The sequence below is a fragment of the Elgaria multicarinata genome, chromosome 8, assembly GCF_023053635.1.
Source record: "Elgaria multicarinata webbii isolate HBS135686 ecotype San Diego chromosome 8, rElgMul1.1.pri, whole genome shotgun sequence".
Classification (NCBI taxonomy): domain Eukaryota; kingdom Metazoa; phylum Chordata; class Lepidosauria; order Squamata; family Anguidae; genus Elgaria; species Elgaria multicarinata.
The window spans coordinates 36,645,062-36,669,821 of record NC_086178.1 but is presented as its reverse complement, the minus strand read 5'-3'; the positions used below and the strand labels follow the sequence as shown (position 1 = coordinate 36,669,821).

The following is a 24,760-nucleotide window of genomic DNA, read 5'->3' as shown; positions in this document are numbered from 1 at the left end:
GAGCTTCTTCACAAGTAGATTTTACAATTAGCTTCAAAGGGGGTAGGTCCAGCTTCATGTGCCCACAGGCTCATGTGCCACAGACAGAGCCCACTTCTGCAGGAAGTCCATTTGTCTCTGAGGGCATGGGTGGCTTTGGATTAGGGCAACTATATTCAATTTATGTGGACACTTGAGTAAAAAAAAAAAAGTTTAGATCCACTACATAGAAAAAATTGGCATTTAATATACTTAGTACTGTAATTAAGGTCTCCATTTGTAACTGAATAGGGAAAGTATAATTGTGAGGCACTGAAGAACAATCACCTCTTTTCACTCTACAAAAGAGAGAAGCATTTGTACTTACTATGTGAGGACGATAGCCACAGCATCATTTAGGACACTTTCACCAAACAAGAGGGTGTAGAGATCTGTATCAACATGAAGCTCATGGAAAATAGCAAGGACGGTCACTAGAAGGAATAATAAAGAAAGTGGGTCTTCTTTATATCAAGACAATTTTTTCTGCAACAATTAATAATACTATTAAGAAAAGTACACTGATGCATACCATTATCCTACATTTCAGAAACAGTGGCTATATCTACACAGTGCTTTTTATTGATACTAGAGCACACTGATAACCATTGGGGCACATTGCGTATTCTGTATTTCCATTTTTTTATTCAATATAATCCAAAATACTGCAACAAATGTCATTGCTTGTGTTATGAGGTAAAATGCTCAAGAGGAATATAATGTCACGCTGATAGGATTGTATTGATATGACACGAAGTGCAGATCTGGCCAAAGTTACAACATGTTTCAGTTTTTTAACTGAATAGGAAAACATCCATACATTTTGAGTCACAACGCATGGTATTATATTAGAAGAGTACTTTTTATATGTTGTTTTATCTGTCTTTGTTATTGTCATCATCATCATTACCATCACTGTTGTTGTTGCTTTTTTGGGGGGGATTTATATTGTATTTTATGATTGGATTAAATTGTTGTTAACTATCCTGAGTAGTACATGAGCACCAGATGGGAGGGATATAAATGTTTATATTTATCATCATCATCATCATCATCATCATCATCATCATAACCACCACCACCACCACCACCATCATCAGATGTAGTGATAGCCACCAATAGGGTTAGATAAATTCCTGGAAGAAAAGCCAATCAATGGCTACTTGTCTTGATTGTGCTACCTCCAGCATCAGAGGCAGTAAGTCTATATACACCAGTTGCTGGGGAACATGGGTGGGAGGTGCTGTTGCACCCATGTCCTGCTTGTGGGTTCCTGGTCAACAGTTGGTTGGCCACTGTGTGAATGGAGTGCTAGACTAGATGGACCCTTGGTCTGATCCAGCGTGGCTGTTCTTATCATTATCATCATCATCATCATCATCATCATCATCACCACAATATTATTATGTCCTCACTTACCCCCAACAGACTTCCTTTCACCATGAAGGAAGAAAACTGGGAACTTTATTCACCAAGAAGTTTTTGTGCAAGTTCAACCAAAACAAATGAAATCTGAGCATGAGCTGTGTTCTGGGCTGGTCCAAGCTGTTTTGTGGCCTAAGACAGAGTCACCTGCTGCTGTTCCACTCTGCCTTCAATAACTACTATTTACTGCAGATGCCACACAGAATCTCCCACCCACACCAACAACAACAAATCTCGCAAGGCTTTGCCAAGTCTCATAAGATTTTGCCAAACTGTGGCAAAGTCTTGTGAGACTTCGCAATGTCTGGAGAAGCTTGGCCAGATGAGACTTAGGCCTTTGCTAGACCTAAGTGAAAATCCGGGGGAGAGGAGAGGAGACCTCGCATTATGAATAATGTGAGATCTTACCCTTGTTTACACGTGAGTCGCGACAAGCTCAAGAAGAGAGCCATCACGCGTGCGCCATTTTAAGAAAAATGTTTTTACATTTTTACACGAGAGGACGAGCGGCAAGGAAAGTGGTTTTTTTTTTTTTAAAAAAAAACTTGATTTCCCTGCTCCCCCACCCTAGCCCCGAGTAATCACGTGGAGCTGGGAAAAGCCACGGAAATGGGCCACACACTCGTGGTCTCGGGCCCAGGCCAAGACCGTGAGAAAAAGTGGGCCCAAAGTGTAGGGCTTTATCCTGGGGCCAGGGAGGGATGATCCCTCCCTGAGTCAAGGATTCCCTGTGTGTCATCTGGACGCACAGGGGCGATCCCGGGTATCAGCCTGGGATAACACCTGGTCTAGCAAAGGTCTGTAGGCCTCTCCCCACATGGCCTAGCCTTAGTGCTCCTAATCTGGTACTCTGCTAGCAGCCATGATTAGGGTGACCATATGGAAAGGAGGACAGGTCTCCTGTATCTTTAACAGTTGTATTGAAAAGAAAATTTTAGCAGGTGTCATTTGTATATATGGGGAACCTGGTGAAATTTCCTCTTCATCACAACAGTTAAAGCTGCAGGTGCCCTGCCCTCTTTTAAATCTGGTTACTCTAGTATAGCTCCTGCAGCTTTAACTGTTGTGATGAAGAGGGAATTTCACCAAGTTCCCCATATATACAAATGACACCTGCTGAAATTCCCTTTTCTATGCAACTGTTAAAGATACAGGAGCCCTGTCCTCCTTTTCATATGGTCACCCTAGCCATGATGCCTGGTCAGACAGGAAGCTACACTGTTCACTTTCTAGTTGGAAATGACAAGCCCTTTTGCACAGCTTCCACTCCCTTCAGTTTAGTCTGTGTATGCAAACTAACTCATACATGCTGTCCAAGTTTTCCCATCATCAGTGCTACTATAGCTCTCCTGTGTGTCTTTGACCCAGATCCTAGCAAAGTATGGATGTTTAGCCTTGTAGCTTTTCCCTTCATCCCGATCATGTATTTCCAAGCACACATTAAAAATAAGAGCACTACATCACTTCATATTACTATATTGTACATCTTGGATTTGCATCTTTTACGCATTCTTGTCCTAATCAACTTTCAGGTGACCTCTTCCCTTTCACAGCTGTTTCAAACACTGCATCTTCTTGGAGGAAATGGAAACCATGGGCAATTTGCACCTCCTATGTCCACTGCCACCACTCCACTATTGCTGCCACCAACCTGTGATACCCACAGTGCTTTGTGGGTGAAATGACACCTGACATGATATTAAATGGGTCTTTTCATTTAACATGCAGTTTTTTTTAAAAAAATGCAAAGAGCATCAGCTGGGGTGATGGATAATCAGTGGGATCACAGCAGGATTGGAGGGGAAATTTAGCCCTCTCCTTTGTTGTAATTCTCAGAAACATAACATGCCTTTAGTTAACTCACAGAGGAATTCTGCCATAAGGAAGTTGTGTGTTCTATTAGCTTGGCTTCTACAAACTGTATTTTGTTCTTTCATTTAAATTCGCTTAGTCAGTCTTATTCTGCTGTTACTATAAGGAAAGCCTGCTGTGATATAGTTCTTGTAGATCTCTAAAGAAGGATGTCTATGTCTATATTCTTTCACTCAGCAGATGAGTATTTATTTTTCCACCAGGAATTCATTGTAAAGATTTCTAATGATTTGTAGGATTGGGAAATTACACAGCATCTCACTGCATTTGCTTCACCGCTGCTCATTCTGGTACGTAATTGTGCAATTGACTATATCTCCATAGCGAAGGAATCTCAAGGTTTAAGATTGCCTCCAGGGTGCCAGGTTAACATCTGACATTTCAGCATGGGAAACTGCCTTCTCTTGTACTGAAACTATTGGCGTTTGCATACATACCACTCATCGTTTTGCATGGGTGGTTTCTTCCGGAGCTGGGGGATTTTTGAAATGCCTTATTTAGCTCATAGGCCTAATGATCATGATTTATTTTACTTATTTACAATATTTATATAGCACTCCCCATTCAGAATTTTGGAGCGGTGAACAAAATAAAATAGAATAAAACACATTTAAAATAGATTTTTAAAAGAAACAAAGTGCAAAATAAATCACGGCTGGTCATTAATGCACGACTTCCTGGAACAACAACGTTTTCAGGAGGTGCTGGAAGGAATATAAAGTTGGTGCCTACCTGACCTATAGAGGCTGGAAATTCCAGTGGGGGTGTGTGCTACCACACTGAAGGCTCTTCCCTGGTGGACTCCAATCGGATGATAGGTCTATTTGGAACCACCAGGAGCATGCCCTCGGATAACCTCAGTGACCAGGCAGATTGATAGGGGAGAAGGCGCTCTCTCAGGTGTCCTGGTCCCAAGTTGTTTAGGGCTTTGTTCACAAATACAAGAACCTTAAACATGGGCCAGTAGTGAAAGCCAGTGCAGTTCCCTCAGCAAAGGAGTTACATGCTGGAAAGGGGCAGCTCCGGACAACAGCCCAGCTGCAGCATTCTGCACTAGCTGTAGCTTTTGGATCAGCTTTAAGGGCAGCCCCAGATAGAGTGCATTGCATTAATCCAATCTTGACGTTACTAATGCCTGTACCACCACAGCCAAGTTATCCCTGTCCAGGAGAGGCCATAGCTGGTGAATGAGCCAAAGCTGGTAAAAGGCACTCTGAGCCACTGTGGCCACTTGAGCATCCAGCAACAGAGATGGATCTAAGAGTACTCCCTGGCATGGCTCTTAATATAAGTCTACAGAGGGTTTCTCTGGGCTAAAGGAAGAGAGGGAACGGAGGAATCTGGATTGTATATAAGAGGTGCATGGTTAATTTGCTGAGCCAAACTACAGCCCAATGCAGCACTTGGCTTTTTTTCTCCATAGAAGTGAATGGCAGCCATTTACCTTTATGGGAAAAGGTAAAGGAAGTGAAGCAAGTGGCTACCAGGAGGAGGGCCTTCTCTGCTGTGGCACCCCGGCTGTGGAATGAGCTCCCTAAGGAGGTTCGCTTGGCACCTACATTATATCCTTTTATAATAAAACATGGTACTGGATGCTAAAGCCTTCTTTAGCCATGATAACTGCTTGTTTTTTTAGGTGTTTTTTTAGATTATACTGATGCAAGTATCTTAAACACACAATATTTTATTGGAAACAATACCTCTTTTTTTTTAAAAAAAGTACCAATGTGATCAGGTCCCCAGTCATTCACTTTAAAATAATCTTGTTCTCAGCTTCAAAAAAGGTATTCACAATGATATGAAGGCATCAAAGTGAAGGTAGTTTGGAAGGCAGAAGGTAGTTCAGGAGGCAGAAAATACACCTCTTCACCCAGGGTTTCCCGGGGGTGTAAGTAAACTAACCGTGCTGCTCATTTTGCTGCTCCTTCGATTGTCTTTACTGTAGTTGTTTTAATGTTGTGTTTCTAATATTGTGAACTGCTGAGAGATTTCATTATATTCAGCGGTATATAAATGCCACAAATAAATACATGTAGAGGGTGATGTAGGTTTACACCCCTCTCCCCCAGAATCACCCTTTGGGAAGATTGTATGGGTTTGGGTCATGCTTCATAGTCCTCTAGTGTTGTTGATTTGTGAACTTTTGACCCCATTTTTTTGTTTTTGGGTGATGTTCTGTTTGTTTTTGTCTCGCCCCATAGTTCTGGATATTTTTTTTTTGCACCAATTGGAATTGTTTGTTCGGTACACACCTTTTTCTGGTGCACCTGCTTTTTGCTTGTTCTGCTAAGGGGGTGGATGAATGGTCCTTTCTTGAGGAGGGATGGTTGGACTAGAAGGCCTTTGGGCCTTTTCTCACTCTATGATTATATTATTGGGTTTTTGGTGGGTTAGGGTGGTGATAGTTAACCTTCTTAATACTGCCTGAACCCAAGTGGAAAATAAATAAATTTATATGTCAGTATTTTTTTGGATGACAGTGGGTCATGTTAAAAGCCATATGGTGATATACATATACAGGATGTCCGTTATCAATACAGTGAGACTAGAAATATGACAACATGAAATAACTTACAATCAGCAAACTACCTATTCCTGAATAGTCTCATTTATATTAATGTGACTGCTTTGGAATAAAATGTCTAAGTGGTTGAGCTTCATTATTTCATCTTCTGTTTCATATCCTGCCCTGACTCACGTTTGCAGATACTGAGTCTAGCATAATCAGTTCCTAACCAAATCTAATATATTGCCTTGTAAAAAATAAAAAATGACAGGCCAAAAAAAAAAAAAGTATGTGAAGCTTCCAGTGCCAATCAATCTTTTTGTACAGATTGTTTTCCTGGCTGCTTCTGTCGAAAGGGAATCCAGAAAATGTAGCCTAAAAATAATGAGACCAATATATAGACATATATGTGAAATATACGGAGAAGGTGAGATCCAAACAAAGATAAATTATCATTCTCTTTCTCCAGCCCCATGATTTAATGCTCTCAATCTCTTACTCTTCAAGTGCTATGCTAAAACAGGTGTTATGCTACCGGCGCTAGGCTTCCTCTCTGCTCTAGGAATCATGCAGGGATTGGATGATCTGCATCAGTCCCTGTACGGCAGGCTTGGGTAGGGATTGCAGAACCAGGTATCCTTGAGCTCGCTGAGATTCTCCCAACTCCATTTCAAAGCTCGATTCCCCTCCCATTCTCATTTCCAACCTGTCTGTCTTTTTGTTCGAACGGGAAAAGTGCACATTTCAAATGGGAAAAGCGTGCATTTCTGTGTGCATTTTCTTAAAGTGCACATCCCCCCATGGACTAATGTGTGAAAATACGTATTTTGGGGATGAAATGAACATTTTAAAGTTCGCTTTCTTTTTAAAAATGTGCATTTTTGGAATGAGATTGTAAGCTCTGGAATGTGCTGTCATTTTTCAAAAAACGTACTGTCTCTCTCATGCATTTTATAGCAAACAGGGCAAGTTCTGATGGTTTTGATGGTTTGTGAACTGAAACTATCTTTTCGGATGTCCCTCGGCTTGTGTCATACATGGGCCGAGTTTGTACCACGTTGGAAAAAGAGGGAATTGAAAAGTGCTCTGTGTTGCCCTTTGGAATGCTTCCTATTGGGATCTGTGAGCCAATTTTCTCCTATTCCCAAAGAAGAGGAAGAGGAGGAGGGTTCTGCTAATGCAGTGGCACTAATCACTAGTGAAATCAATGGGACTTACCATGGGATTGATTTGTAAACCTACAATTAAAAACGCACACCATGTGACTAAAGCAGCTGGCATATCCTCTCTGAAGCTCTGATTATAACAAGGTTAAAAATAATCTTCCATGGCCAACAGACCTTGATTCAATGACAAGTGGGAAAGAAACAAGACGATAAGCTTCCAACGAAACCAACCATGTCGAATAACCCTTGTGCTAAAAATAACAGTTCCAGTTGTAATTATAGATTCCTGGCACTGCTAATCAGCCATCCTACTCAAGGCTTAGCTCAAGAAAGAAAACATCAATAAAACGCTTTAATTACTAAGCTATTTTCCCCCACCCTATACAACTTATAAAATATTTTCCAGCTGTTTTGAGTGACTTGAAAAGAAAAACAACAACAGGACAACCCACATCAGCCATACAGCTGTAACCATAGAAACTCCAAAGAGAAAAGAGCATTTTCATTATCAGTTTCAATGAAGGTAAGAAAGCTCACATAGCTTTGAAACAGTTCTGCTTCAGAAAACTTTTATTGAGGCTTTCTTTCCTTTATGCCTTAAATGTCAAAATGAGGGGGAAAGGACAAAGATGCAAAGTATTTTTCTGATTCAAATGTCGCTATACCTCAAGGATGCTGTTGTTAAACCAGAACTGGTACAGTCTCTCCATGACTGAATCCGAATACAAGTGGGAGAACTGAGTTTGAATGTTCCCTTCATGTAGAGAAAGCTCCACAGAACCTGCAAAATGTGTGTGTGTGTGTGTGTGTGTGTGTGTGTGTGTGTGTGTAGTCTATGCTTTCAAAAGTATTTTTGACAACTTGGAATATTCCATTCTACAGGCTGCCAGCCACATTTTGAAGTAGTACAGTGCATGAAAGAAGTACCACACTGAAGTATCTTGACAAATATGTATATGTATTATGAAATTATGATTGAGAAAACGCTACAAAAAGGTGATGTCCATGTGCATGTCAGTAAAGTGCGAATCAGGGCTGGGGGTGGGGAGAATGAAATCAACTGAAGGCATGGAAAACTGGCAAATTGAGCCTGCTCCAACCATTCGTGTTAGATATTTTCCTAGCTCAGCAGGGTCCAGGAGAAGTCAAATGCAGGACAGAAGGAAACAAAAGAACTATTAGGACAGTGGTTCTCAACCTGTGGGTCGGGACCCCTTTGGGGGTCGAATGACCCTTTCACAGGGGTCGCCTAAGACCATCGGAAAACACATATTTCCGATGGTCTTAGGAAACTGTATTGACTGAACTATGTCATGTATCATCTTTTGTATTATTAAAGCTACTGTTATGTATTATTTTCATTAGCAAACCATCCCATGACAATGGATCGTGTAGAGAAGAATGAAAATAATTTTATGGTTGGGGGTCACCACAGCATGAGGAACTGTATTAAAGGGTCGCGGCATTAGGAAGGTTGAGAACCACTGTATTAGGAGAACAAATTCTGTTCATTCCTAGCCAAACACTGCTAATCCATATGGAGAACTTGTGGGATCAGTCTGGATGATGTAACCACATGGAGAAATTTGCACTGATATGTCTGGGTTAACTTGGTAAGGGTGCAGGGTTGATATTATTTTAACCCTAAGGTGCTGGTGGGGAAATTCTGTGGCAGAGTTCTAAGCCTGACTGCCTCCCTGCAGCCAAGGTGAACTGCCCAGGGAGCTTCAGCTGTTAGGCGGTATAAAAATGCAATAAATAAATAAATAAATAAATAAACTAAGGGCCTGTAGCACTGACTTTCCTATTGACAACAGTGGGAGGGGAAATAACTATGCCAGCTCCAGGATGATGTAGTTTGTAGGCCTGATCCCTGGGCATGCCAGGTAAATGAGAGGGCATCTGGGATACAGCAGATCCCAGACCAACCAACCCCTCCCAATATAGCCATGGAATGCTCTGTTCCAGGCTCTGCCATAAGCAGGAGTTTGTTTATTTATTTAAAGCTTTGCTTGGACACCTCTCAGAGCAGAAGCCCACACAAGATGCCTTTCAACAATAAAATACATTAAAGGTGGTATTTCTGCTCCACAGAGCTTCCTGTAGGCATATCAGCAGGCTTCCAGGGTTGATGTATCACCTTGCCAGCAGACCACAGGTCTTGCTATTTACTGTGTATAATCTGTACAGCACCATGTACATTGATGGTGCTAAATAAATAAATAAATAAATAAATAAATAATAATCATCATCATCCAGCAGCCCTTATTATCTACTTAAACTCTTTGGTTAAACTCTTTGGCAGGGGTAAGACAAGGTAGTGACATCTCTCGTAACAAATGACACCAATATATGTGCCTCAAACACAGCTATGGATCCATATCTTTCTGTTTAGGTATATCAACTGAGGAGCTGTTGAGAACAACAAGAGAGGAGCTTCTCTACCTGAGCAATTCATTGCATGCTTGTGATTGATCACTCACAGAAGATTGTGGATACTTTTCATGACAACGTCAACCTCCAATGCCTCTCCTCACATTTTCAAGCAGGAATACATGATTTTATTAAAAACAACAACACCAAATGCTATAATAACTTGAAATCATGCAATAAAGCAGTATATTTGAACAAATGGGAAAGAACTGACAAAAACAAGGAGTACATGTATTATGCCTGTTTTTATATCTAGAAAGACTCTGAAAGAAAAAGACCCAGTAAGGCTGCGGGATTTTTACTAAATGTAGAGAAGCCCTAAATGAGGTATTAATACTCTCGGTTTAAATGTCTTACTATGGCAGTATAAAAATAGAAAGTAAAAAATCATCTTCCATGTTAGGAAATATTGGTAAGAAGACATACATCTAAAATAAAAAATAAAGAAGTTCCCTCTTTTAATATATTCAGTTTAAAGTGTTTCCCAGTATAAACCTATGAATATGACCTGATAATGAGGAACAATCTCAAAAATATACAAAGGTAGCATTGCTAATGAATGGTTTGCTATGGAACACAAACTGGATTAAATTCCACTTTTTAATAGCGGCATATTACCAAATTACAATTAGTTTATCAAGGTAACAACAAAACTGAGGCACTTAAAAGTGCACCTGTGCCAACACTAATTACCCAGTTACACTCAGGAGATGTCAAATGACTGATTTTGAATCTCGGTATCTCAGTCATAAGTAAGAAGAGATGAATCTTCCAACTTGGATTTGATTTACTTTAAATAAATGTGGGAATTGATTGGAATCCTAAAACATGTATACAGCTTTCTGATGGCTTAGAATAACATTCAGGTAAGTACATATGGGACAATGGAGTGTAGATAACAAAAATATCTGGCAAGAATAAATTCTATTTACTTTGGATCATTCCCAATAATTATTTGAAGAATTTCCTTATTCATTTCTTATACAGGAGATCATGGTGGAACACCAGGAGATGACAACAGTTCTAATCTGAGACTGAGACTGCAATCATGTGCATATTTACTTGAGAATAGGCCCACAGAAATCAGTTAAGCATACTTCAGAGTTTAGACTAGATATGCATTATAGTGGGCTGGAAAGCTGAGGGCTCATTAACATGATACTTCATTTGTGCCAAATGTGGGTTGATACACACGGAGAAGTGGTGATGTAATTTATTTTGCAGTGTGTCCAAAGGCCACACAAGTGCTGATTATTTAATCACACCACTCCTTGGTTACAGTGGTGTGGGAAATGATGGCTGTGATGATGATCCCTTTTCATCATAGTAAGCAAGAGAATACCCTGGAAGACAGAAACAAACTTCAAAGTGATCTTGATAGGGCTGAAAACAACAGAATGAAATTTAATAGGGATAAATGCCAAGTTCTACACCTAGGAAAAAGAAACCAAATGCACAGTTACAAGATGGGGGATACTTGGCTTAGCAATACTACAAGCAAGAAGGATCTTGGAATTGTTGTAGATCACAAGCTGAATATGAGCCAACGGTGTGATGTGGCTGCAAAAAAAAAAAAAAAAAAAGAAAAAGAAAAAAAAAGGGGTGGGTGGGAAGCAAATGCTATTTTGGGCTGCATTAATAGAAGTATAGCTTCTAAATCATGTGAGGTACTGGTTCCCCTCCATTCGGCACTGGTTAGGCCTCATCTTGAGTATTGCATCCAGTTCTGGGCACCACACTTCAGGAAGGATGCAGATAAGCTGGAGGGGGTTCAGAGAAGGGCAACGAGGATGATCAGGGGTCTGGAAGCAAAGCCTATGAGGAGAGACTGAAAAAAACTGGGCATGTTTAGCCTGGAGAAGAAGGCTGAGGGGAGACATGATTGCACTATTCAAATACTTGAAAGGTTGTCACACAGAGGAGGGCCAGGATCTCTTCTCGATTCTCCCAGAGTGCAGGACATGGAATAATGGGCTCAAGTTACTGTCATGGGCTGGGCCCATGGTCCCTTTAAGAGAACATCTTTGCTTCGTCCCGGGGAGAGGGAGAGGGGTTTCTTTGTGTCCGAAAAGGGAGTAGGAAGTAAAATGTGACAAGTGCCTGGCATCTGATAACGCCTCCCCGGGCTGGTACCGGGGGAGAGTAACAAGTTGCAGCTATGCAATGTCTGCGAGCATTCCCCCTCCCTTCGGGTGAGGTGTGGGTTGCTAAGGGGTTTCTATTGGTCAGGGTGGGTCTGGTGACAAGGGGGTCCCAGAAAGAGATAAAAAGCTTGGGCACCCAAGTGTCCAGCCTCTTTCCTATGGGTGTTGGGAGTCCGGTGAGTGCGTAGTGAGCCAGAGCATCCAGGCCGGGCCGGCTGGATGGCGGAAGCCCCACGTGGCTGCTGAGGGAAAGAGTCAGTTCGAGTGGCGTGAAGGCAAGTCAAAGTGAGCAACAGAGGTTGAGTCACAGTGTTAAGTGTTTGTTTTGTTTTAGATTAGGTTTGGGTACGAGTGGGCAAGGGACCTTGTCGGAGTTACAGCTGGTGGGTGGTTAGTGGGGAGTGAGTGCGAATCCAATTGGTCTGAGTGTGCAAAAAGGGTGAGGTGTTAGTCCCTGCTGTCTGAAGTGTGTCATTCCTTTGTCTGTGTCCCCCCCCCCCACACTTCTTACGTGTTTACCTTAATGTGTGGACCCTTATGGAAGTGTGTTGTGTGAAGAATAAAAGTGTTTGGTCCCTATCTCCTGCGTGGTGTCATTCCTTGAGAACCTAGACTCCTAAAGGGTTAAAAGTGGCAATGAAGGGGCATGTGTCTGGGCTGGCCGGGGAATCACTGAGTGAAGCTGAGTGGTTCCATCACAGTTTCAGGCAGCCAAATGCTGGCTGGACATCGGGAAAAAGTTCCTGACTGTTAGGGCAGTACGACAATTGAACCAATTGACTAGGGAGGTCATGGGCTCTCCCACACTATAGGCATTCAAGATGCAGCTGGACAGCCATCTGTCAAGGATGCTTTAAGGTGGATTCCTGCATTGAGCAGGGGGTTGGACTCAATGGCCTTATAGGCCCCTTCCAACCCTAGGGGGCCCAGAGAGCTTCAGCTGTGAGGCGGTATATAAATGTAATAAATAAATAAATAAATAAATAAATAAGTAAATAAATATTATTCTATGATTCTATGAATGCCAAGAAGATAGAAGGCCAGATCTATACCTGGTGTCAAATCATCACAGTGCAGTCATGGTAATGCTATATTATTCTTGTGCATTTATACCTCATAGGACACACAATGACATTTGTTGCAGTATTTTGAATAATGTGGAATAAAAAGCAGGAAATAAAATGATGAGAGTGGTATATGGAATATTTAGTGTGCCCCAACAGTTTCAGTACACTTCAATCCCGTCACAAAGCCATAGTGTTGATCTAGCCAGAGACATGGATTTTGGTTGTTGTTGTTGTTGTTGTTTAAAGGTACTCCCTCTTCAAATTAAGAGTATGGAAAACTTATTACAGCACAAGAATTCAATTCATTCGATGGCAGTTTGGCATTTAGGAATATTTGAGGAATTTGTTCTTGGTAAATTCCTATGTGAAACAACCTGATCTGCACTTCTTTTAGGAATGTGTGCAGACCATAACATACTGATCCAAGAGAGTTTGCCATTCTCTGAATGTTGCAATACAAGTTCTCGGCAATTTAAAAATATTAAAATATATATTTGAATATGTATTTTGAGAGAAAATGCTTACAAACACACACACACACACACACACACACACACACAGAGAGAGAGAGAGAGAGAGAGAGAGAGAGAGAGAGAGAGAGAGAGAGAGAATTAATGCAGAAACAGAAAAAAACAGAACTTATGGGTAAAAGCTGTAAAAATGACATGGATTTGAAAATGACAGTGGCTCCTATGCCCTGAAAGGTAATGAGAAAAATGCCATCGATTGCCTACAATCTCTAAAACCCTTCCTTCCTCATCTAGCACCAGCAGTCCATTGATATGATTGCATAACAGTAACAGCGTTGGGAACAAACAAACAAAAATTGTGTGCAGTCAAGTAGGGATGCTGCAGAAACACGTGTGCAATCTCGTTTAGATCTCTGAACCAAAGTCTGTCCCGAATAGAGTTGCCAATACATTTTGCCTCAAGCAAAATTTGAAATGAAGTGCCCGCTTTACCAGTACCTCTCAGAAGATCTGGGATAAGCTTAAAAGAATAGAAATATTCCATGAGATATGGCTGATAGCATGCACATTCGGAGAAACTATAAGAACATCAGGGTGTATGACAGTGTGTACTGGTGGATAGAGATGGATTTGGGTCAGGGAAAACTCAGTTCAAATCACTGATCAGTGATGCTCACCAGGTCATCTTGGCCCAGTCATGATCTCTTAATGAAAGCTGTGTGAGGATGAAACGGACAGGGCGGGTCCTCAAATTCTTGCACCAATACACCCCAGTGCTGATCACCCTTGTTGCCCCCTCCCCCTCCCCTGGTTAAGCAGCCTTGCTTATTCAGTGGCAACAAGAGCACTCCAATTGACTGAATAGAGGGTGAGCAGCCACCATTTTTTATGCTCCACAATGCAATGCTGGACACCAACATTGTGGTGCATGAAAAATGGTGGGACTTTGTTCCTCCCCAGATGTTTACAGTCTGGAGTCAAGGTTGCCTGACCATGCTGGATGCTGTTGCCAGAGCTGAAAATGGGACATAGTATTGCACATTTGCAGCACTAGGACTCTGGACTGGGGCATCTGAATTTAGGACAGGGGTGAGAAACACAGGGCCACATGTGCTCCCCCACACCACACGCCAGAAGGTTTAGGATATGGAATTGAGCAGGTAAAATTGTCATCTTAATACATTTTACAGTTACCTGGATCTGTAGCGGACATCAAAGAACCAAATAATAAACAGTCAGTGAAGTGAAAGTCGCCGCTCTTCAGCTGGTTGATATGAACCATAGCCTTGACAAAGCCATACATGATTAACCTGCAGGATTGGGGGTGGGGGAGAATAACAACAATTGAGATCCATAATGGTTCTATGCTCTTCTTTCCACACATTTTAAAGTGGTTTCCCTTTTAAGCTGCCAGGCAGCATTTTTTACTTTTCCCGCCAACACATGTCATTACAGCAATACTAAACATAAATTGCTGTTGTCATGTAAATCTAGCTCTGTTTGAGCCCTGAAATATTGGATCAACATTTTCTAGACATTTGAGGAACAACCCCCCTCCCCCAACCAAATCTACCTTTTCACTGAACATTATCCATTTATTCACTCAGTGACAGATGACAATATATTTAGCCATTTATTTTACAGAAATAATATGAAATAAGCCGAAGAAGAGATAATCAAGAACGGTCTGCCAAATATTATAGAACCTTCACATAAGTAGCGTGACATGTGGTGATGTGTTGACTTGTTCTGACACCTCTAAAAGGATTGTTTTCGCACCACTCCTTGTTTTATTTATTTATGGCTAAATTCTACAAGTACAGGCTCTGTTAAAATTTTCAGGCTTATTGCTGAAAACAAAACGGATAAATCTTAACAACTCTGCCACAACAGCAAAACAATAGCTCCAGTGGATTGTGTATTTATTTGACTTCAACAGTACACTCTTGCAATTAGGTCATTTGATTGATGTGGAAGTTATTGGTGTTATTTCTTCTGGGTTAGCGCATTTGAACATATTTAGAACCAGACAAATGTTTAGGTCCTTTTTAAGTAGAGCTGTGCACATGTGACCTCTCAAACTTCTCCACCCTATTTGTGGTAGAGAAATTGTGTGTATGTGTGTGTGTGTGTGTGTGTGGAACAATTTCACTGAATTTCTCCAGGGGGAGGAGAAATTCTCCAGCACTTTCTCACAGGTGGCATCACCATTGGCAAGGGTTGTAGAACAGCAGCTTCTTCTACTTCTTCTTCTTCTTCTTCTTCTTCTTCTTCTTCTTCTTCTTCTTCTTCTTCTTCTTCTTCTTCTTCTTCTTTCCTGAGGTTTCTTTTTTTTTTGCACTGCCACTGCTACAGCCACTGCCAACTGCAATATCCCCCATGACTTTGGGCCCCACCCATCATACACTGCATTAAGACCTAGAGGCATTCTGGGAAAATGAAGGTGGTGGCAGCTACCACATACAGCACTTCTCTTTAACGGGCTGAGGGAACACTGGTTGAATGGAGCTGTATTGGCGCCCATCCTTTCTGCTTTCTACCTTCTACCACAGATCCAGACTTGATTTCCATGAAACTTATTTTCCTACAGAACCCCTGAACCTACTGAGATTTTCCCATTGTAAGCATACCACATGAAACTCAATCCGACTTGCTTTTGATAGATGTATGATGTTTATGCTGGAAATTGTTATTGTAGCTGGACAGATGACATAATACTGGTTCTCACTAGGGATGTGCTCCGCTCCGCTTAGAATCGGAGAATCAGAAGCGAATTGGCCTGCTCCGCCTTGCCCAGAGGCGGAGTAGAAGCGAACCAGGGACCCTTAGAAGCATGGCGAAGAGAAGCGGCCATAGGAGAAGCACTTCTCTTTTCGCGGAGCGATCCACCCGCCATTTTGGATAATTTTGCCCATAGGATTGCATTGCGGAAAAGCTTAAGGCATAACTGTGTTGTTTTTAAAGCTATCTTTCTGAAATTTCTTGTGCTTAGAGAGTTGTGGCTGGGGGTCATTTTGAGCCTACTCTCAGCACTCTGCGTGGTGTGGTTCGTTTGCTATTATTTTTTAAAAAATCAGGTAAAAAAAGCAGGAGAGGTACCTTTTTGAAGTGCTGAGAGGCAGATTCAACTCCTAGTCATGATCACATGATCCCAAAGTTGAGGAGGGGATAGGCAAAACAGGATACTTAGTAACTTGGGATACTGGGAAACTTCTCTTTCTTAGTCTGAACGGACTTTTCCCAGTGTTTTTTAAAACAGTAGCCCCACCAAATGCACAAACACAACCTGAAATCATATACTAAGCAAATAAATAACAGATAGGAAACACAGCACTGCTACCCACCCTAACCTTGGTGAACAACTGAATAGATGTGGTGCAAGGGGATGAGGTCCCCTATGGCATGTGGACGTGCCCAGTGCACACACTCTCCCACCCTTGGAGGGTCATCAGAGCCCTCCAAAGAGTAACTAGTGGAGACTAATGCCTATCATGAGTTGAAGTGACAGGTAGCTTCTTAAGACTGGTTCTTACTTAGGGCCAGTCAAAAATTGGCATATCCCCCTCTCCCTGGGCACCTCCACTTTCCTCTTACTGGTAAAAGACAGACATAGCCTTTTAAAAAAAATTCTTCTTGTTTATTCAGCAACACTGCTGCTTTTAATTCCACCCCTCCTTTGTTTATTTATTTATTTATTTATTTATTTATTTATTTATTCCATTTTATATTTACACCCCAGAGCCCAAGCTCTCCTGGCTTTTCCTCTTCAGTGAAGTCAGGCAGGCTTTCATTGTGGTTCAACTCCTTATTGTTGTTGTTGTTATTATTATTATTGCTATTAATATTAATTAGTACTGCTATTATTAACGTTACTATTGTTGTTGTTGTTTAATAATGGCTGTGATCACAGTGCAGTCAATCAACTCTGAAGCAAGGATCACAAAGCTTTACTCTTATCCTCCTAGCCTCCTAGTTATGGGATGCAAAAGAAAAGGCATCTCTCTGTGCTGCTCCCGCCTCACAGGGATGGTTTGCATTACTGACTTTGAAACTATCCTTGGCTCACTTCCTTGTGTGCCCAGAAATGTCTGCTGCCTGCCTGCCTTCCCCCCGGGGTGCTGCTGTGGTGGGGCATCTGCCAGGACTGACTCCCCCATACTAGATCTATGGCATATCTCTGCCTGACTCTCTGCCCGCCTGTCCTCCTCCTCTGTGATCGCCTCGCAGGGATGGTTTGCAATGCGTTACTGCTGGCTTAGAAAGAAACAAGCCATCCTTTGCTCACTCCTTGTGCCCGCCTCGCAGGGTTGGTTTGTGATGTGTTACTGCTGGCTTAGAAAGAAACAAGCCATCTTTTGCTCACTCCTTGCGCCCGCCTCGCAGGGTTGGTTTGCAATGCGTTACTGCTGGCTTAGAAAGAAACAAGCCATCCTTTGCTCACTCCTTGCACCTGCCTCGCAGGATTGGTTTGCAATGCGTTACTGCTGGCTTAGAAAGAAACTCCTTGCGCCCGCCTCGCAGGATTGGTTTGCAATGCGTTACTGCTGGCTTAGAAAGAAACTCCTTGCGCTCGCCTTGCAGGGTTGGTTTGCAATGCGTTACTGCTGGCTTAGAAAGAAACTCCTTACGCCCGCTGACATGTGGTGATGTGTTCTGACACCTCTAAAAGGATTGTTTTCGCACCACTCCTTGTTTTATTTATTTATGGCTAAATTCTACAAGTACAGGCTCTGTTAAAATTTTCAGGCTTATTGCTGAAAACAAAACGGATAAATCTTAACAACTCTGCCACAACAGCAAAACAATAGCTCCAGTGGATTGTGTATTTATTTGACTTCAACAGTACACTCTTGCAATTAGGTCATTTGATTGATGTGGAAGTTATTGGTGTTATTTCTTCTGGGTTAGCGCATTTGAACATATTTAGAACCAGACAAATGTTTAGGTCCTTTTTAAGTAGACTCCTTGCGCCCGCCTCGCAGGATTGGTTTGCAATGCGTTACTGCTGGCTTAGAAAGAAACAACCCATCCTTGCCGCACTTCCTTGTGCCCCCAGAAATGTCTTCTGCCTGCCTGCCTTCCCTCCCCCCTCCCCTGCCCGCCTCGCAGGGATGGTTTGTGTGTGTCTTGCTTTGACTCAGGGGATAAGTCCTTCCTGAGCTCACTTAGACTTTTTGAAGTTCCAAACCAATTTTTCAAGTGTGGAAGAAGATTCATATTTAGGTTTATCTACTCCCCAATTCATGGCATGTTGGGATTTCCTTTGAAATGGCCCCATTGAGCTGTCTGCAGCTTTAAATCCCTGAGATACTGGGGTGTCCGATTTTCAAAAATTCCCCAAAAATCAGGGGAGGCTTGGATTGGCTTGAGTCTTGGTATGCATGTGTATACATGCATGAGGTGTCATGGAGCCTAACTTGAGGTTTCTAACGTGAAAATTGACGGAGATATAGAAAGGGGTGTTGGAATTGGGGTTAGGGGTGCTGCGTTGGAGGTTAAAGCCACTAGCTGGTGGCAACAAAGTGGGTTTACCAGCTCCAGTATCTTGTAGTTCTTGCTTTGTGACTGATCCTCTGTGCTGCTGACCTTTTGACCCCTGATTGACTCTGCTTCTTGGACTACGTTTGTGTTGGACTGCTTACCTGTGCTTTAACATTGGCCATGCCTCAGCCCTTTCTTTCAGAACTCTCCTTCTTGACAATGTGCTTGACCTTTGACTTGCTATTGAACTTGTCCCTTAGTTTGACTCTGATCTAGCCAAAGCAGGACATACACAAAGTGGACCATATGATAGATCATGCATGAAGTGGCTGGCTGGACAAGTCTGTCGGTCTATCACGGTGCCATTTGAAAACACTTTTTTTAGCTTACATTTTGAGTAGCAGTGATCTGGACCAATTGGACACTGCCTTTGGAAGGATGGCCAATGTGGGCATAGGAGTGACAAAAAGATCATCCTTTTGCCAGTCCTGTGCCCTCATTGGCCATCCCTCCTTAAAAGAAGGAGGGCTGGTGGGGTGATGGTGGTTTGCTGAGAGCCCATGGAAATCTGGTGCTGGCCTGATCCTTGGTGTCGTGAATGATTGATGGTTTATTATTGATGGACCTCTCATTAAGAAGCAAGTGAGAGCCTAACTAGGCTCCCTAGAAACTGAATGGTAGGTGGAGAGCAGGAAAAGTGAAAACCCACAGCTATCTAATATTTCTCCTAACAAGTGTTGCTACGCCCCTCCCGCTTCACACCCTATCCTCCTCTTCCACATATTGCTAACAGAGGACATTCCTCCATCCTCCACATTGTTAGTCTCACTATCATTAAGAACCGCCAATCAGATCTAGGTGCCCTAAAATTGTACAGCATTAAAACACAGTCATAGAGCTTCATCAGATGGGGGGAAATCATGTTTCCTTACCGTCGCTTCCGCCCCACTTCTGTCCCATGATACTTCCTCTTTCTTCACACAGGGGAAGAAAGAGGAAGTAAACAATGACCATGTGGCCCATTCAGTAGCCATTTTTATCACCCTGCTTTTCCTGCACACAGCAGGAAATGGCAGCACATTCCGTTTTAAAAAAAAATCAGATTTAAAGTGGTCTATTTTGTGACAGAAAAAAGGCAAGAAGGAGTGGGAGGCGCACGGGAGGCCGACGACATTGTCAAAAGTACCTGCAAACATCCTTAAGTGGGGAGTAACGATCATGCGATAAAATGCTTGTCTGATGATGCTCATATACTGTCTCAGCAATGGCAAAAAGGACTGGAATGAAGGCAAAGAGAACAGTGAATCAACTCCGCTTCCCTCTCTATGTTTGAAAGCAGCTGGACTTTTAAATGAAGTGTGTGTGTGTGTGTGCAATACCAAGTGAACTTAGTAGCTAGATCCTTGCAGCTGAAGGCAGTAATTGCACATAATGGAAGCTGCTGTCCATTTAAAGCCACAAGGAAAATAATAATTACAACTGAATGGAAGTTTCTGTCTAAATGAAGATCTGTTCTATGTACAATGAAACCACGTTGCATGTTCTTCACCCAGACACCTAAATCTATTTATTGACTGCATGTCAAGGAGACGTATTCTCCATCGTTAAATGCTGTCTTTTCCTTGTAATCTTTTGGAACATAATAACGAATGCAGATTGTATCGAACTAAAGTTTTAAACACACAGTTCTGTGTCACAAAATGCTATAGCAATGTCTGAAACTTTAATGTACATCTCACTCGCCCAATCTGTTTTCTAACCCATTATTGGATTCTCCTCTCCTAATATGCCCTCGGGGATCTTTTTGTGTCTAGACATGATTATGTTCTAGCCCAAGGCTTCTTGATGGCTGCTACTGGGTGAAAACATTCAATCAGATATAATGAAGACTTCTTGGTTTTGCTTGTTTGTTATCAGAGTACAGAGCAAATCTAATACAATGAAAATGAGGAAATATAAGAATGGTTTATTTATTCTGTATGTTAAATCAGAACAGGTTTTAAGTATCAGATTCAAGGCTCATCATTGGATTAATTAGCTCCAGAACCTATTTTAACTTTGGGATGTTTGAAGTCATCGTTTGGGAAAGTTCCTCTGAGAATATGACTTAGTTACTGGCATTTGAAGTGGTATTTTGGGCCCGTTTTAGCCTCACGCACTACTGGAATTCAGCCCCCGAGAGCTTCTCTAAAATGTCAGTCCTCAGGCTGAAAGAACTTTGTCGCTCCTGTTTTGCAGTATAAATGAAGTAGCAAGAATGTAATTTCCCACCCTATCCACAGGCATTAGTTCATGCCATGCTGCAAGCAGATGAGCTGCTGACCTGCCTTTTAATGGCTTAGGGTGCAATCCCATGCATGTTTAGACAGAACAAAGTTCTACAATTCCCAGCGTTCCTCAGGGAGTTGTAGGACTTCTTTTCCCCATGTATAGGATTGCTCTTGTAAGATGCAATCCTATTGGATCCACCCATGTTACTTATAAGCCTTCAAACTCAGAGGCTTATGAGTATCAAGTGCCCAGTAGAAAGTGGAGGTGATCTTCACCTTCACCATACCTCCCACTCTGCAATTTAGCTAGATGGGCTTTTTTCACCTGTCTAGCTGAGTTGTCAGGGAGGGGGGGAGGAGGCTGGGGGAGCCTCTGGATATGGCAGAAGCTGGCCTCTCCAGGCTCCTCTACTTCCTGTCCACAGATCCACCCCTTTCCATCCTGTCAAAGGTCTCTTTGGTGACCTTGGCAAAGCAGGCGGCGTGGTTCTCTTCACAACAGGTGAAGGAGGAGGAGGATCTCAGACTCCTGGGTTTGAGGTCGGAACACTGGCTCAGATCCAGGAATCCAAAGTAACCCATGACCCTTCAGTCTTTGTCTGGGGACTATAGGATTGCTCTCTTAATTACTTTAAATAAAAAAATTCACCACCTCTCAGCCTCTTTGTCTGGTGTTGAGCATATGAAAACTGGATGCTTTCCTGGGCAGCCCTCAAAATACCAGGCAATCCAGTAGAAAAGAAGACATTTGGCCACAGTATGAAGGTCCCAGGGTCAGGTTCCTATGAGCAGTTGAGCAATTTCCCCATGATTATTAATATCCATGGGCAATTCTCTTATTCAAATCTTCTGAACACAGCCCATACTTGTTGGAAAAGAAACCCATCTACAGAACTCCTGTGAAAAAAGAAAGCCCCAACCTGGTGTGAAATACCCCAATTTTCCATTTGAGATCTAAACTTTATGACAATTTTTTTGAACATTTTTTTTCTAATGACCATTATATTTATTTAGTAGTGTTTTGGATTTAAAACAAGAAGCCAATTTATACTAATTCAGAAGCACAGCTTTCTTTAATGCTTTTGAGTTTTGTTGTTGTAATGAACAAAACACAAGTTGAAGAGCACGGTGTTCCAGAGCTCAGTTTATATCAGAGTCGTTATTACTGCCTATACATAAAACCTGAATCTCCGCCATGAAGAGTTTGCACTTGATCTCTGAATAATGACCAAAATCTCATAATTACCAAGACAAATGAGGCATGAAACACTATCAAATGTAGACAGTTCAAAACGGAGTGTCACTGAATATTTCATCTTGCTGCAAAACCATTTGAATTTTAAATCAAAGCCTACCTTAGTTATTGATAGAGCTTCCCAAAATTTCCCAACATGATTGATGACATATATAGATTGACTGAATGAACTTTAATAATAAATAAATATTCATACAGACCAATGAATAACCTTGTGGAATTAATCAGCGCTTGTGATCACAGTTTGGACTGAGACTATGACTTCAGCAATTAATAATGCATTCACAAAGACTTCCATAGTAGAAGAATAAGGAAAAAACAAATAGCAAGAGAAGCTGTAAAACAGGGTGACCATGTGGAAAGGAGGACAAGGCTTCCATATCTTTAACAGTTGTATAGAAAAGGGCATATCAGCAGGTGTTACTGGTATGCATGCAGCTCCTGGTGAAATTCCTGCTTCATCACAACAGTTAAAGCTGCAGGAGCCCTGCCCTCTTGACCAGATACATGAATGTTGTATTTATTAAGCAATATGCAATCTACAGAGCTCCCAGCCTTGATTTAATGTACTGATTTCAAAATTTGTTTAGTTCTGGACTGCTTATAGTTTTCATAATGAACTCTAATCATATACATAATAGGGGCTGTTCACACAACACACTACAGTTGTTGAGTGTGGGTTGTTGTTGAACTGTGGGTTATTTGTTGAACTGTGGGTCTGAACCCAGGGCATTTTCCATAGGATGGCTTATTAACCATGAAGTGTGGCTTGTTAACCACTCTGAACAATGCAACGACAAACCATGGGTTCTCAAAGTGGCTTGTTCAAGAAAAATAAGCCACACTACATGGTTCACAAGCCACACTGTGGAAAATGTCCTGGTTTGAGACAACATGTTAATCCACGATTCAAGAAACACCCACTGTTCAACAACAAGTGTGCTTTATATATATAAAAAACAACCCTCTCTCTCCCTCCCTCCCCCACTCCTCTTTGGCCAACTCTATACCAAGCAGGATAAAACACTTTGGAAGCAGTTTTGAAAACATATATGGAACATGTCATGGTCCCCAACAGTTGTCGATACCATTATAAACTGTTATAAAGCAATATTGTAGATCCTGCCTCTCTCTCTCTCTCTCTGTGTGTGTGTGTTTCATAAACACACACACAAACAACAAAGTTGTTTGAATAAGGCAATATCACTCTTTCTGAAGCAATAAGCTGAAGAAAAGATCACGAAGAAAGAGCAGGCTATCAAATAAGTACTTCCTTCATGAGGGAATGCAAAAACTTTTATTATCCAAACTATGAGCAATTAAACAAATGGTTCTTTTGACATTTGATTCCTTTTCAAAAGAACCTTTAAAAGTGGGAAATAAACATTGATGTCTCTGAGGACCAGTATACACAGGCAGCTCATCGCATGCTAAAATTATACCTGAGTGTATCTCTTCAGACTGCAGGTGTGGAAATCATAGAACTGAATAACCCTCCATATATAAAAAGTCCTCTATGTACATAGAAAACTAGAGGTTTTTAGAGATATTACATTGGTGTAGTATCAGTGCACATAGAAGGAAGAATGTGATTGTTCCCACTGGCCATACCCTGTTCCCTATGCACATTAAACATAAATAAAAGGCCCTGTGCATACACAAACTGTTGACAGGCTTCCCAATCCTGGAGACCAGGGAAATAGGTTAAACCCAACATCACACTAGTGGAAGTCTTCTAGCATGATGGGACTTTCTCCCTCTGTCCTTTACCCTGCAGCCTTCTGTGCCACCCGAAAAATTTCACAGCTCTCCAGAACAGTGCATCGGGGACCTCCAGGTAGAGGGGGGGAATCACCTCCCAGTTTCACTGCTGGAAGAGTTTCCATCAGTGGAACAATACCATCGGCTACAACCCTATGTGTCTATGGTTTGTAATAGGTGCTTTGTCAACTTATGTTGAATTCATGGAGGAGTTGGGCAGTGGGCATGATTCTGTTAACCCTTCCATGTGCATTCAATGTAACTTATGCACAATGACCATATGTGAAAGAGAGATGTTGTAGACTAGACTAGAGATGGGTGAGAATTTTGTTCCAATTTTTTTTTGATAACTACAAACATTCATAAATTCTTTCATTAATAGAACAGAAAGAGACTTTAAAAAAAATGGTTATGAAAAAAAGCAAAACTGACAGATTCCATCATCCAGGAAGAAGGCTGTGGGCTGGTTCGCATGATCGCCATGGTGGGTTGTGGCATGTACTGGTGGCCATTGTGAATATTCAAGCTGCAGCTAGCAGGTCCTGCAGCTAATCATGATGTGTGAACCTGCTGAGAGTGGGTTGTTGCTGTGGTTAAAAGAACACCCACAACCCTGTGCCTGGTTTGCATGTCATGATACGCTATAGCAACTGCCCACTGTGGCCTGAACATTTAAAATGGCCACCAGCATGGGCCACAACCAACCATGGCCTTAGCTAGACCGGGCTTTATCACAGGGCGAACCCTGGGATCGTCCCTGTGCATCCACATGATACACAGGGGATCCCGGGATCAGGGAGGGATGATCCCTCCCTTGCCCCAGCATAGAGCCCTCTCCTTTGGGCCTGCTTTTTCCGCGTTCCTGGGCTGAGCCCAAGACCGCAGAGCGTGC

General features: G+C 42.0%; 1 protein-coding gene across 1 annotated transcript in view; it reads right to left on the bottom strand.

Moving 5' to 3' along the window:
- SLC9A9 (solute carrier family 9 member A9) overlaps window positions 1-24,760 on the bottom strand; it is a 326,487-nt gene that overhangs the window by 233,541 nt on the left and 68,186 nt on the right. The window contains exons 5-6 of the mRNA XM_063132175.1: window positions 14,296-14,411; window positions 347-452 (exon numbers count right to left, since the gene is read on the bottom strand). Coding sequence (XP_062988245.1) covers window positions 347-452; window positions 14,296-14,411 — 222 coding nt within the window. The remainder of the gene's footprint in view (window positions 1-346; window positions 453-14,295; window positions 14,412-24,760) is intronic.